This window comes from Chiloscyllium plagiosum, chromosome 5, assembly GCF_004010195.1.
Source record: "Chiloscyllium plagiosum isolate BGI_BamShark_2017 chromosome 5, ASM401019v2, whole genome shotgun sequence".
NCBI lineage: Eukaryota > Metazoa > Chordata > Chondrichthyes > Orectolobiformes > Hemiscylliidae > Chiloscyllium > Chiloscyllium plagiosum.
This window is the reverse complement of record NC_057714.1, coordinates 112,569,675-112,584,230: the sequence shown is the minus strand read 5'-3', so window position 1 is coordinate 112,584,230 and position 14,556 is coordinate 112,569,675. Positions and strand designations below refer to the sequence as shown.

The following is a 14,556-nucleotide window of genomic DNA, read 5'->3' as shown; positions in this document are numbered from 1 at the left end:
CTCCTGTTCCCTGGATACTGCCTGACCTGCTGCGCTTTTCCAGCAACACATTTTCAACTCCCACTGCTTAACCTAGCAACACTCTGTGTTACGCAGGACCCATGCCAGATCCTTCACCTCACCCACACACAGCTGCCCATACAGTTTTCCTCATCCCCTAGCTCTTCCTACCTTCACCTACTCCTGCCAATCACTCAATTGCTTCCTTGTGGGCAGAGGTAGATAAACTCTTGATTGCCAAGTGGGCGGAAGATTAACCTGGCGCAGGTTTGAAGGGACAAATGGCTGGGACTCTTGCTCCCTGTTTGTATGGTGGTCATGACCATGGATTATCCCACTGCCTGGGGACAGGAGTGAAGGATCACAATGGCAGCTCTCTGCAGACTCTGGGACCCCCTGTACACAGCCAGCATGCCACATAATGTTACAACCTCTGTTACTCAGTGTGATTCCACACAGAGAAGCCACTGTGCAAGACACATCTTCCGATCCTCTCAGCTCCCAAAGATTCCACTTACCAATGACATTGCCAAGTTATAAAATCCCATGTAAGGTCACTCTCGATAGGAGTGAGAGTGACAGAGTAGTTGTTATACGGGTCTTTAACTTTCCAAATATGGACTGGGAATACTATAGTTCGAGTACTATAGATGGGTCAGTTTTTGTTCCATGTGTGCAGGAGGGGTTCCTGACACAGTATGTAGATAGACCAACAAGGGGTGAGGCCACATTAGATTTGGTACTGGGTAATGAACCCAGCCAAAGTGTTAGATTTGGAGGTAGGTGAGCATTTTGGTGATAATGCCTACAATTTGGTTATGTTTACCTTAGCAATGGAAAGGGATAGGTATGTACCGCAGGGCAAGAGTTATAGCTGGAGGAAAGGCAATTACAATGCGATTAGGCAAGGTTTAGAATGCAGAAGATGGGGATGAAACTGCAAAGGATGGGCACAATAGAAATGTGGAACTTCAAGAACCAGCTACTGCAGGTCCTTGAAGAAGTGTGTACCGGTCAGGCAGGGAGGAAATTGTCGAGCACAGGAGCTGTGGTTTACTCAGAAAGTGGAATCTCTTGTCAAGACGAAGGAGGTGGCTTATGTTAGGATGAGATGTGATGGCTTAGTTTGGGCGCTTGAGAGTTACAAGTTAGCTAGGAAAGACCTAAAGACAGAGCTAAAAAGAGCCAGGAGGGGACATGAGAAGTCATTGGTGGATGGAATGAAAGGCTTTCTATAGGTATATCAGGAATATAAGAATAACTAGAGTAAGCTTAGGGCCAATCAAGCATAATAATGGGAATCTGTGCTTGGAGTCAGAGGAGATAGGGGAAGCACTAGATGAATACTTTTCGTCAGTATTCACACTAGAAAAAGACAATGTGATCAAGGAGAATACTGAGACACAGGCTACTACAGTAGATGGGATTGCGATGCATAAGGAGGTGGTGTTAGCAATTCCGGAAAATGTAAAAATAGATAAGTCCCCTGGGCCGAATGGGATTTACCCTAGGATTCTCTGGGAAGCCAGGGAGGAGATCTTTGGGATATCTTTGTCTACAGGATTAATGCCAGACTGCAGGATAGCAACTATTGTTCCCTTGTTCAAGAAGGGGAGACCTGTGAACCTTACTTCAGTTGTGGGTAGTGTTGGAAAGGATTATATATAAGGGTTATATTCATCTCTATAATCATCTAGAGATGAATAAGTTGATTAGGGATAGTCAACACAGTTTGTGAAGGATAGGTCGTGCCTCACAAACCTTATTGAATTCTTTGAGAAGGTGGCCAAACAGATGGATGAGGGCAAAGTGATTGATGTAGTGTATATGGATTTCAGTAAGGTGTTTGATAAGGTTCCCCATGGTAGGCTATTGCACAAAATACAGAGGCATGGGATTGAAGGTGATTTAGCGGTTTGGATCAGAAATTGGGTAGCTGAAAGAAGACAGAGGGTGGTGATTGATGGGAAATATTCATCCTGGGGCTCAGTTACTAGTGGGGTGCCGCGAAGATCTGTTTTGGGTCCACTGTTGTTTGTCATTTACATAAATAACCTGGATGAGGGCAGAGAGGGATGGGTTAGTAAATTTGTGGGTGACACTAAGGTTGGTAGAGTTGCGGATAGTGACGAAGGATGGTGTAGGTTGCAGAGAGACAGAGATAAGCTGCAGAGCTGGGCTGAGAGGTAGCAAATGGAGTTTAATGCGGAAAAGTGAGAGGTGATCCACAAGGAGTAACAGGAATGCAGAGTATGGTAAGATTCTTGGTAGTGTAGATGAGCAGAGAGATCTTGGTGTCCAGATACATAGATCCTTGAAAGTTTCCACCCAGGTTTATAGTGTTGTTAAGAAGGCATATAGTGTGTTAGCTTTTATTGGTAGAGGGATTGAGTTTCAGAACCATGAGATCATGCTGCAGCTGTACAAAACTCTGGTATGGCTGCACTTAGAGTATTACATACAGTCCTAGTCACCGCTGAGGGACTTGAGGCTGTTTTTGTTTGAGAGAAGAAGGTTGAGAGGCGATTTAATTGAGACATATAAGATAATCAGAGAGTTAGATAGGTTGGACAGTGAGAGCCTTTTTCCTCGGTTGGCAATGGCTAGCATGAGGGGACATAGATTTAAATTGAGGGGCGATAGGTATAGGACAGATGTCAGAGGTAGTTTTTTTACTCAGAATAGTAGGGGCATGGAACGCACTACCTGCAACAGTAGTAGACTTTACGGCATTTAAATGGTGATTGGATAGGCATATGGATGAGAATGGAATAGTGTAGGTTAGATGGGCTTTAGATTGGTCCCACAGGTTGGCAACATCGAGGGCCAAAGAGCCTGTACTGCGCTATAATGTTCCATGTTCTACATCAAACCTGATCCCACACCATCTGAGTCGGCTCTAGAATGTCTCAATAAATACTGTTCCTTTGGTCTTCTGCATGTTCCAAGGAACAAACAACAACATGAGCTGACAGAATGGAAGTGACACCCACCTGAGGAACCGTCATGGAAATAGCTTTACCAAACAGCACGTGGCCGGATAAGGCGAAAAGAATGTAGTTTCGGAACTTGGTGAACCACATAACCCACTCAAAGTCAGCAACATCCTGCAAAACAAAACACAGGGAACTCATGCTGGTCCGGCTCTTCAAGACCCTATCCGTGGCTCAGGGGAGCATTCTTGGCTCAGAGACGGAAGGATACAAGCCTCTGTGATGTGGACTGTACAACACAGAAAGAGGTCATTCAGCCCAACAAGTCTGTACCAGAATTTATTCCATACCACTCTTCATTTTCACCCGCATGCAAGTGAACACAATTAATGTACCAACACCACCCTCTCCAATCCCTCTATTTACTGTTAGCCCTGTTTGATGCAGAGTCTCTTTATGGAATATTCAGTAATGCAGGAGCAATGAGAATATCCAGATTCAGGCACTCAGGAGTCAGGGTCAACCTACTCAGAGATAGAACATAAAACAAAGAACAATACAGCACAGGAACAGGCCCTTCAGCCCTCCAAGCCTGCACTGCCACATTTCATGCTAAACCTGTCTTCACTTACAGGATCCGTATACATCTATTCCCTTCCTGTCCATGTATTCATCCAGGTGCTCCTTGAATGCAGCTTCCACACCTCCTCTGGCAATATAATATGTGTACGGTTCTGGTGGAGAAAGGATGTTGATAGAGAGGAACCTCAATTATCCGAAAATCAGATTATCCGAAGGAGATCTCGCGATCCCGATGGAAACATTACATGAAAGACGCGTTTCCAACAATGATCGCGTTTTTTTGTTTACAGAGATTAAACAGGCACCGTCTCCAAATGACTGTCTGCCCTCACTTTCTCTCCCCCCACACTTTCCCTAGAGTTCTACACAGGGGTGTACCTTAAACCCCCCCTTCCCCAGATAATCTCTCTAACATTGTCCTGTACAGGGCAAAGGTGGAACCTGTCAAAAAGTTGCAGCAAAAAGTTGTGTGTGGGGCTGTGGCTGTGGCTGCGTGTGTGTGTGTGTGCGCGCGCTCTGTTTGGAGACTTACCCCACGAAGGCAACTGCAGCAGTCTTGTTTTTGGCGTCCAGTCCAGCTGCCCCGGAGAGGGGGTGGGCGGGGGCGGAGTTGGACAGGGTTGAGGTGTTGGGGTGGGGTGAGATGTTGCACGGGGTTGGGGGCTGTATTCCCGATGAAGGGCTTTTGCCCGAATCGTTGATTTTCCTGCTCCTCAGATGATTCCTGAACTGCTGTGCTTTTCCGGCACCACTCTACTCCAGGTGGGGAGGTGTCGCACGGGGGGAGGTGTTGCATGGGGTTGGAGGCAGGGTCTCACACAGTGTGCTGCTGCAGTCTCCTGAACGAGGAGCAGACTTTAAAAACTCCAAGCCCCAGAGGAAAAGCATTTAACCAATTAAATCGATTATCCAAACAAAATAGTGTCTGCCCATCACGTTCAGATAATCGAGGTTCCCCTGTAGCTCAGATTAAGTGATTGGAACGTGAGTGGCAGAACAATGGCAGATTTGTCTGGCAGGAGACACACCATTGTTTTTGCCACCCTCACATTCTGATCATTTAATCTAAACAATTAACATCCTTTCTCCACCAGCAGCCTACACCCATTACCTCCACACCACCCGCACCCCCTTCCCCCCTGCCGCCCAAAAAATAACTACAGCGTAAATGCTGTCCCCTCCACACTTCGCTTCAGCTCTGATGAACAGTCTTCTGGACTCGAAATGGTAGTTTGCACTCTCTCTCTCTCTCCATGGATGCTGTCTAACCCACCTGTGATCTCTAGCATTTGTTGTTTTCAGTACACATTCCAGCATCTGCAGTAAAGTGCTCCTAAACAAATTTAAATTTGTTTTAGTTTAACTCTGGGAATGGCCTACACTTCCCAGTCAATTTCCAGTGTCCCAGCAGCACCTCGTTCATTTTGATTTTTTTTGCCCAATTTTTTCTGATGGCTGAAAGCCACATCAAACATACAAACATGAGAACTAGGCCATTCGGCCCCTCAAGCCCTCATGGCAGATCTGTTTGCCTTTCAGATGCCACGATCCCTTTTAGCCACAAACTATCATTCTGTTGCCGAACAAGAATTGACCTCCACCTTCAAAAAATTCAATTACATGTCCCCAGCATCATAGACTCTCAGAGACGTACAGCAATGAAACAGACACTTCGGTCCAACCCGTCCATGCCGACCAGATATCCTAAATTAATCTAGTCCCAGTTGCTAGCACTTGGCCCATATCCCTCCAAACCCATCCTATTCATGCACCCATCCAGATGCCTTTTAAATGTTGTAATTGTACCAGCCTCCACCACTTCCTCTGGCAGTTCATTCCATACACGTACCACCCTCTGTGCGAAAAACTGTTCCTTAGGTCCTTTTTAAATCTTTCCCCTCTCACCTTAAACCTATATCCTCTAGTTCTGGACTCCCTCACCCTGGGGAAAAGACTTTTACCCAAACCACGCCCCCTGATGATGCTGGTCCCTCCAGAGTATGACCTTCAAAGGCAGCAATTTCACACATCCACTGAGCCAGCAGGAGGGTCGGGGAGGTGCTGCTGCTGTATAAGGTCATTTGAAGGAGTCCAGACTAGGCTCACTAGGATGAGCATGGAACAAAACGGGTTATCTTATGAAACAAAGTTCAGCAGGTCAGGCCTACACCCGCTGGAGTTTACAAGAGTGAGAGGTGATCTTACTGTGACACACACAGCTCCGAGGGGGCTCTGACAGGGCAGGTGCAGGGAGAATGATTCTCACTTTTGGGGGAGAAGGGGTCTGCAACTTGTGGGTACAGTTAAAATAAGGGCATCGCCCACTTAAGACAGAGATGAGGAGGCATTTCTTCTCTCAGAAGGTTATTAATCTTTGGACATCAGCAAACAGTGGAGGCTGGGTCTTTGAATACATTCACCATTAAGAGTTAAGGCCACAATCTGAAAAGCCATGAAGAATGAAGCAGGCTTGAGGAGCTGAACGGTCTGGTTCTGTTCCTGTTTTCATCTGGATCAGCATAACTCCACCAACAATCCAGAACATTGAAATCCAACAAAAAGCAGCCTGGCAGATTGGCGCTCCATCCACTACCTTCATTCACTCCTTTTACCTTCTCAGCATCATGGTAGCACTGTGTACCATCTACTGGACAAGGTGCACTGCAGCAACTCACTAAGGCACCTCCGACAGCTCCTTCCAAACTGCAACCTCCTGCATCTGGAAGGACAAGGGCAGCAGATAGGTGGGAATACCCAGCACCTGCAAGTTCTCCTTGGAACCCACTCACCATCCTGACTTAGAAATATATCGCCATTCCTTCACTGTCACTTTTTGGGCCAGAGTCTAATATCTTATCCTAAATGCTATACTCCCTTACTTTTGTTTAGTTTCTAGCATCTTATTAGGAGCCAGGTGCAAATATTTAACACAGATGGGTGACATCAGCAAGTATAATGCCATTAAATGCAAATGAGATTAAAAACAGCTTCTTCTGAGAAACTGGCATTGGATATGCTCATTTTCCTTTTTAAAAAAAACGTGTTTTTCAAAACAAACCTGTTTGGACAGGTAATGAATTCAATCCACCTCCTAACAGATACTACCACTGCACGAGTCCCTTATGACTAATTATTACACCCAGATTTTTATTGTTGAATTAATTTCTCTTGTTGGTCTCTCACCTGTTCTGATTTCTCCACAGCCCCATGTTCTCATTTCCAGTCTCCACCAGCCCCAATGCCTTCAGAGATTTCTGCACTCCCTAGAGTTTTCCACTCACTATTTCAAATGCTTTTCTATTGGCGGTTATGCCTGGTCCTGAGCTCTGGAGCTTATTCCACAATTCAACCCCCAACCCCAGAGCCAAACAAGCCTCTCGGCCCATCTACCACTTTGTCTCTTCGTTCAAGACCCTTCCTCCAGCTCAAGGCCAATAAAACCCTTTTCCAATTTGAGTCCCATCCCTCAAAGCGACCCAGTCAACATGACTCTCTGGGATCATCCAGTGAGCTGGTGTAAACAATTTCCAGGAACTCACCATTTTCCGACCAATATATGCCCAGCCTTGCTTGACACTGCTTTTAAAGCTTCGCCGGCTCATGTTTTCTGTGGGAGGGCAAAAATTAAGTTCAATGGTGAAATATCAAGCACAGATTGAAAAACAGATGATGATTCATTAAAAGGAAGGGCCCATCCTAGAAAGGGTTTTATTTTGGCAAAGACACTGGTTCTATTCATGCAGGGAAACTGGACCCCACGTGCTCCCCTGCAATGTCCCCATTCTGCACACTATCCCTCACCCTGCGCTCTCCCTCACAAACAGACACTCACGCACACACTCACAGGCACCATACTAAGACAAATATCTCACACCATCTTCCACTCTGACAGAAGAACAGGAGTAGGCCATTCATCCCATCAAACTACCTCACCATTCTGGACAATGATCAATCATCTTCCTGGACAATATTTTTCCACATAACCTCCATATCCCTTTAGTCTCCAGAAGCCAATCGATTTCTACCTTGAACATGTTCAGTGATGGAGCTTCCACAATCCTCTGGACAGAACATTCCTCAGACTCAGCATCCCTCTCAGTGAAGATATTCTCCTTCACTTCAGTCTTAAATCAAATTATCCCAAGATGATGTCACAAAAATAGAAATTTCTGGAGGAATTCAGCAGGGCTGGCAGTATCCATGGAGAGAAAGCAGAGTTAATGTTTCAACCATTGAGAACTGATTGGTTACAAGGAAAAGATGGTATACATGCTTAAGACAGGGGGTAAGGGGGAAAACATCCCCTGGTTCAAGAGTGACCTGGCGGGGAACTTCTCTATGTAGGGCTACCCTGTGAGATTGGAGTTAGAATTTTATTAATCTTACCCTTTCTCCAGATTCTGAAAGTCCTTTCTTCCCATTCTTCTCAAATTGTCAAAACCTAACGGTGGCTCAGTTGTTAGTACTGCTGCCCCACAGCGCCAGGTTCGATTCCAGCCTCGGTGTGGAGTTTGTACATTCTCCCAGTGTCTGTGTGGGTTTCCTCCGGGTGCTCCGGTTTTCTCCCACATTCCAAAAAATGTGTAGGTTAGGTGAATTGGCTATGCTAAATTGCCCATATTGTTCAGGGATGTGGGGGTTGGGTGCATTAGTCAGGGGTAAATGCAGGGGAAATGGGTCTGGGTAGGTTACTCTGCGGAGGGTTAGTGTGGACTTGTTGGGCCAAATGATCAGTTTGCATACTGTAAGAATTCTATGATAACACTGGGAATTGCCTAAATATTTTTTCCAACATGACACTCACCCACCTCCTGAGTTTCTCAGGAATAGTCTGTTATGTGGGGTGAGGTTTTAGAAAGATGGTTAAGTTCTTAACTGTCTCTTTCAATTCAAAGTAAAACAGATCACATGACTGCCTATTAGATTTGCAACAAACTGATGTTATCTGGTTGCCAAAAAACTGACATGAGGGAGAGGGACGCAGCTCAGGTTCAATTGAAATCCAAGTATCGGCTGTTACACTGAGGAGAAAGAAGTGACAGAGATAGGGATGGAAAGGGGGACTGGCTAGGTAACTCTTTCGGGGTCCGGTACAGACATGATGGGTCAAATGGACTCCTTCTGGAATGTAAAATTCTATGATTCCACAAACAGCAGTGGCCATGAATTGTAGGGGTAGAGGCTGTTCTCTGATTGCGACCGAACAGAAAAGGATTGGGAGCATGATCTCTGGTGTAAGAGGAGTGACTGGTGGAAACTGGAACATGCAGTTTGGGTGAGGTACAGAACTAGGTCAGTTGCCTATGGAAAGGCAGTTTGGATACACTCAGGCAACCGGGAAATGACATTCGACAAATAATGGACGGTACAATGCAGCAAAATGGAAAGAAGTGAACCTGATAGCAGGTGGGTGTTACTCCTGCCAGACTCCTGTAAAGATTATAATTTGTAAAGAGTACTATGTACTGTATAAACAAAGCATACAGGCTTTCTGTTCCTAGGCAATAAAGAGGGTATGGAAAGATGGAATATTTTCTTTAGTGTATCAGAAATTGCCTAGTCATGACTAGTCAGCATTGTTTTTAGCATATTTATTGCTTTGTTTTTTATTTTGCTTTGTTTTTTAAATTTTGGACTGAAATGGGGAAATAATTATTTTAAAACCAAGGATTACTGCACATTTTTTTGAAAGCAAGTTACCAGATACTCCCTATAGGTATTGTTTACATAGCTGCTGTTTCAAGCAGTAGTAGGTGAAGAGTGTGTGCAAGGGGAGATTCAGCCAGCAACAAGTGGCTGATTGGTCTGTGAAATAGTGACCAGTTATCAATGACAAAGGCCCTTTGCCTGCCAGCAATGATGTGATTGGTTCTCAGGTAGCTGGCCAGCTTGGGACTGTTATCAAGATAGGAGGATCCCTTCAGAACTCCACCCACTCAGGAGCTGTCTATTCTCTGCAGTTTAAAAAAAAACCTTGAGCTGGAAGAAAGTCAGTTCACTTTCCCTTCAGCATTTTCAAAAAGCTGTGACTTCTACTTACTTTTACACCTTTTAAAAGTGTGAACCAGCCACCCAGTGTCTCTTGCAAACAAATGAAAAATCTGAAGAAGAAACTCAGAGGTAACATTCTGACCAACATAGGATCTTGCAAACAGACACCACTGAACTGCTTGCCCAGGTTCTGCCTCCATCTATAATGTTGAGTGTGAGTGTGAGTGATAGATAGATAGGTGGGAATGGGGGGGGTAATCAGGGGTCAGTTAGTTCAGTTGGCTGGATAGTTTGCAATGCAGAGTGAAGCCAACTGTGTGGGTTCAATTCCAGCCGTAGCTGAGGTTACCTCGCAGGACTCTCTTTCTCAATCTCTTTTCCCTTGCCTGAGGTGTGGTGACCCCCACATTAAACTAGCACCAATTGACCATCTCTCTAATGAGGGACTATAGTGACTTTACCTTTACTTAAGGGGTTTTAACAAGTAGAGTTACATAGAATAGACATATCTTTATTGTCAGGTGTACTCAAGTACAAATATACCAGAGTACAGTGAAACTTTTACAATATTGCCTCTTATGGCATCATCTTAGGTACTAGTAGTTAGATACAAAAATTATCTACCCGCAACTGAAGTCTATGACTCGCAATAAATTATAATTCCTGTTCAAAACAGTGATTTCTGTCAACTTGGGTCTAAAAGACAGGGAACTTGCTGAATTCTGTGAAATTTTCAAAACTCTAATTTTAGTAATAACCATGGGAACAGTGGGATTCCATTTCCAGCTTGCTACAGCACTCAGGTATAACATCCACTCTGGTGCGGCTGCACTTGAGAGTAGAGATGGTCTTAGAGATGGTCACCGCATTATAGGAAAGGGTACAGAGGAGATTTGAGTCAATAATGTGGTGCTGGAAAAGCACAGCAGGTCAGGCAGCATCCGAGCAGCAGAAGAATCGACGTTTCGGGCATAAGCCCTTCATCAGGAATGATTCGCCTGCTGCTCGGCTGCTGCCTCACCTGCTGTGCTTTTCCAGTACCACATTATCGACTCTTATCTCCAGCATCTGCAGTCCTCACCTTCCACACTGCAGACAAGATTTACCAGGATGTTGCCTGGTATGGAGGGAAGGTCTGATGAGGAAAGGCTGAGGAACTTGAGGCTGTTTTTGTTCAGAAGAAGAATGTTGAGAGGTGACTTAATGGAGACATATAAGATAATCAGAGGATTAGGTAGAGTGGACAGTGACAGCCTTTTTCCTTGGATGATGAGGGCTAGCATGAGGGGACATAACTTTAAACTGAGGGGTGATAGATATAGAGCGCAGAGGTAGTTTTGTTTTTACTCAGAGTAGTAAGGGCGTGGAATGGCCTGCCTGCAACAGTAGTAGAATCGCCAACTTTAAGAGCTTTTAAATGGTCATTGGATAAACATATGGATGAAAATGAAATAGCGTAGGTCATATAGGCTTCAGATTGGTTTCACAGGTCGGCACAACATCGAGGGCCGAAGGGCCTGTCATGCGCTGTAATGTTCTATGTAACATTACAAAATTCTTACAAGGTGAAATTTTATCATGAGATCCTTTGAGTTCGTCACTGGGATATCAAAGATCTGCTTCAAACATTATTGGTCTCACCGGGAATTGTAATGTGATGCAAAAACACACAGGGTTTAGGAGGCGTTTTATTGGGCTAGAAAACATGTTCATAAATGTTTCATTAACTCACAAAATACTTCGGGATCTGACACACAGTGGCTGTTGGTCTTGCAACAGAGTTTCACACTGTTGTCTTCACTGCAATAGCCCTGCCCCCCCAACACCACCCACTCTCCCATTTATCTCTCAGCACCCCGGCCCACAAGCCTCATTCCTGATGAAGGGCTTTTGTCCGAAATGTCGATGCTCCTGCTCCCCGGATGCTGCCTGACTTGCTGTGCTTTTCCAGCACCATGCTCTCAACCAGTCAAGGTATATTGATACATACCGGAAATGACATGTTCATTTCCAGGGACCCATTCTCTGAAAACAAAATGAACATGATCAAGCCTCGCATCAAATAGGTTTGTAGCGATTGCCTGTGCTGTCTATATGTGGGGTTAGTTAGCTGGAAGGCTGATTTGCGATGCAGAGAGTTGCCAACAGCATTGGTTCAATTCCTGTTCCAGCTGAAATTTCTAAGAAAGAACTCTCCTTCTCAACCTCGGCCCTCAGTTGAGGCGTGGTAACCTTCAGGTTAAACTACCACCACTCTCTAATGAGAGAGCAGCTCGACGGTCCGCGAAGACAATGCCAGCTTTACTTTGTTCACATGTATCACAAATGAGATATGTGGCTTGCACTTGACAGTCTCAGGGCTGCAGCTAACAGCAATCTCAGCCCTAGCTTGGCTTTGTGGAACAAACATTTTTTTGAGGACTCAAATTTTGAAGCATTGTGGAAAACTTGATTGATCTCACATTCTGTAGAAATATCTGGATGTCTTATTTTAAAAATGGTCAATGCAGTGACACATTGATTTTTTTCTTTCTTAAGTTTCAAAAGGCATTTCTTAGAAACCACACTGTTCCAGCAAATTTCTGGACTTGGTTTGCTGCATGCTCACAGAATCATTCAGTACAGAAGAGGCCCTTTGGCCCATCAAGTCTGTAGTGTGGCAAAGTTACACTAGCCCACCTTTCAACCTTGGGTCCTTGTTCAAGTATTTTAAAAAAGGGTTGTGGGGTTTCCCGCCTCAACATTTTTCATTAATTCATTGGCAGTCCCTCGCATACGAGGAGGACTCCATATGTGCCTGTACAGACCAATGCGGCGACAGCAGAGTCCGTTACACTTGGGACAGAAGGAGAGGGCAGAGCGTTGGTGTGGCAGTGCGCTCCTTACGCTGTTTGGTTCTGGCTTTCACCTTTTTCCAATAGCAAGTCTACAGGTGCTCAACACCTTCCTGGATGTTCCTCCTCCACTTTGGAAAGTCTTAGGCCGCTTATTCCCAGATTTCTATGGGAATGCTGCACTTGGCCAGTGAGGCCCCGAGGGTATCCCTGAATCACTTCCTGTCCACCTAGGGCTCACCTGCCATTTTGAGGCTGGGAGTAGAGCAGCTGCTTGGGGAGTCTCATGTTAATCATGGGGATGATGTGCCCAGCTCATCGCAGCCGATCGAGGTGGTTGGGGGGGGGGGGGGGGAGAGGAGGTGGGGGTAGTCAGTGCCTCACTGGGGATGTGGGCCTGGTCGAGGACACTGGTGTTGGCGCATCTTTCTTCCCAGTAGATTTGTAGGATCTTGCGCAGGCAGCATTGGTGGAACTGCTCCAGTACCTTGCGGTGTCTGCTGTAGACAGTCCATATTTCAGAGCCACGTAAGAGGGTGGGAACCACCAAAACACACTAACACAATTTGGGTGTCGAATCCTATGTTGTTGTGCTCTAATGCCCTTTCCCTCAGGCAGCTGAAGGCTGTGCTAGCACACTGGGGACAGTGCAGGATCTCTTCATCAATAGCTCCTTTGGGGGACAAGACACTCCCAAGGTAAGGAAATGGCCAATGTTCTCCAAGGCCTCCCCATGGACTCTGACGACTGGGGATTTGCTCCGCAATGTGGGGCCAGACTGGTGGTGAACCCTCATCTTTCGGATGTTCAGGGTAAGACCCATATTCTTGTACACCTCGGTAAAGGTGCTGATGATGGTCTGGACTACATTCTGAGTTTGCACATTTGCAAGCATCATCCGTGTACTGCAGCTCAATGACACTGGGTTGGGGTGACTTTCGTTTTGGCTCAAAGGCAGCAGAGGTTGAATAGTTTCCCGCTGGTTCTATAGGTTCACTCCACTCCCGGGGAGCCTGTTGGCGGTGAGGTAAAGCAGCGAGGTCGATGGAAAACAGTGTGGGGTGATGACACAGCCCTGCTTGGAACTGCTCTGAATTGGGAATGGGTCGGTGGTGCAGCCATTTGACATTACCATGACTTCCATGTCATCATGGAGCAGGCGAAGGATAGTGACAAACTTCATATCGTAACCAAGCGGAGATGGCTGCTCCACAATGCTTCCTGATTGACTGTGTCAAATGTCCTTTGTAAGGAGGCAGTGTACGAGGGGAGGGTCTTTTCTCTGCATCTCTCCTGCAGCTGTTGCACAGTGAACATCATGTCCACTGTGCTCCTCCATGTGATTTCAGGAGGAGGCTCCTCAGCCACAGGGAGGGGATGATGAAGAAAGAGCTTGGCGATGACTTTCCAACGGTTGACAACAGGGAGATTCCCATATAGTTATCACAGTTGGACTGGTCTCCTTTTCTGAAAATGCTCTCGACTGTGGTACCTCGGAGCTCTCCCGGGATACTCTCCTCCTCCCCAGATAAGGCAGACAAGAGCGTGTAGCTGAACTGGGAGCTCTATGCCTCCACAGTGATACCGTCTGCTTCAGCAGCCTTGTTGTTCTTGAGCTGGCAGATGGCCTTCTCTACTTTGTGTGGGGCTGGGGTGTTGCTGAGCTCGTGGTGTGTAGTGTACAGTGGGATGCATTTAAGGACTCTCAGATCAATGACAGAGCCAAGGAGGTCTCTGACGTGCTCCCCGGCATTGTCTTTGTTAAGAGTCACTCTGTCCTTGGCCAGCTGTGAGGCGGGGCCTTAGGGGTTTGGTCCATAGGTGGTCTTGACAGCCCTGAAGAAACCATGTACATCATGGCTGTTGGCCATTCGTTGAACCTCCAGTGCTTTCCACATCCACTTCTTAAGTACTTAAGGTGAAGGAACACCTAGAGGGCAGCAAAACGTTTGAGGGGGAGAAGCTGGAATCGCATCTCGTCCACATCCCGCATCTCCGCCCTCAGACCCAACCCCTCCAACCGCAACAAGGACAGAACGCCCCTGGTGCACACCTTCCACCCTACCAACCTTCGCATAAACCAAATCATCCGCCGACATTTCCGCCACCTCCAAACAGACCCCACCACCAGGGATATATTCCCCTCCCCACCCCTCTCCGCCTTCCGCAAAGAACGTTCCCTCCGTGACTACCTGGTCAGGTCCACACCCCCCTAC

The 14,556-nt window shown here is 46.2% G+C and overlaps 1 protein-coding gene across 5 annotated transcripts in view; it reads right to left on the bottom strand.

The window, feature by feature from the left end:
- hhatlb (hedgehog acyltransferase like, b) overlaps nt 1–14,556 on the bottom strand; it is a 66,033-nt gene that overhangs the window by 29,369 nt on the left and 22,108 nt on the right. For all 5 annotated transcript variants that reach the window (XM_043690821.1, XM_043690817.1, XM_043690820.1 and 2 more), the window contains exons 3-4: nt 7,055–7,122; nt 2,994–3,107 (exon numbers count right to left, since the gene is read on the bottom strand). In XM_043690821.1, coding sequence (XP_043546756.1) covers nt 2,994–3,107; nt 7,055–7,122 — 182 coding nt within the window. The remainder of the gene's footprint in view (nt 1–2,993; nt 3,108–7,054; nt 7,123–14,556) is intronic.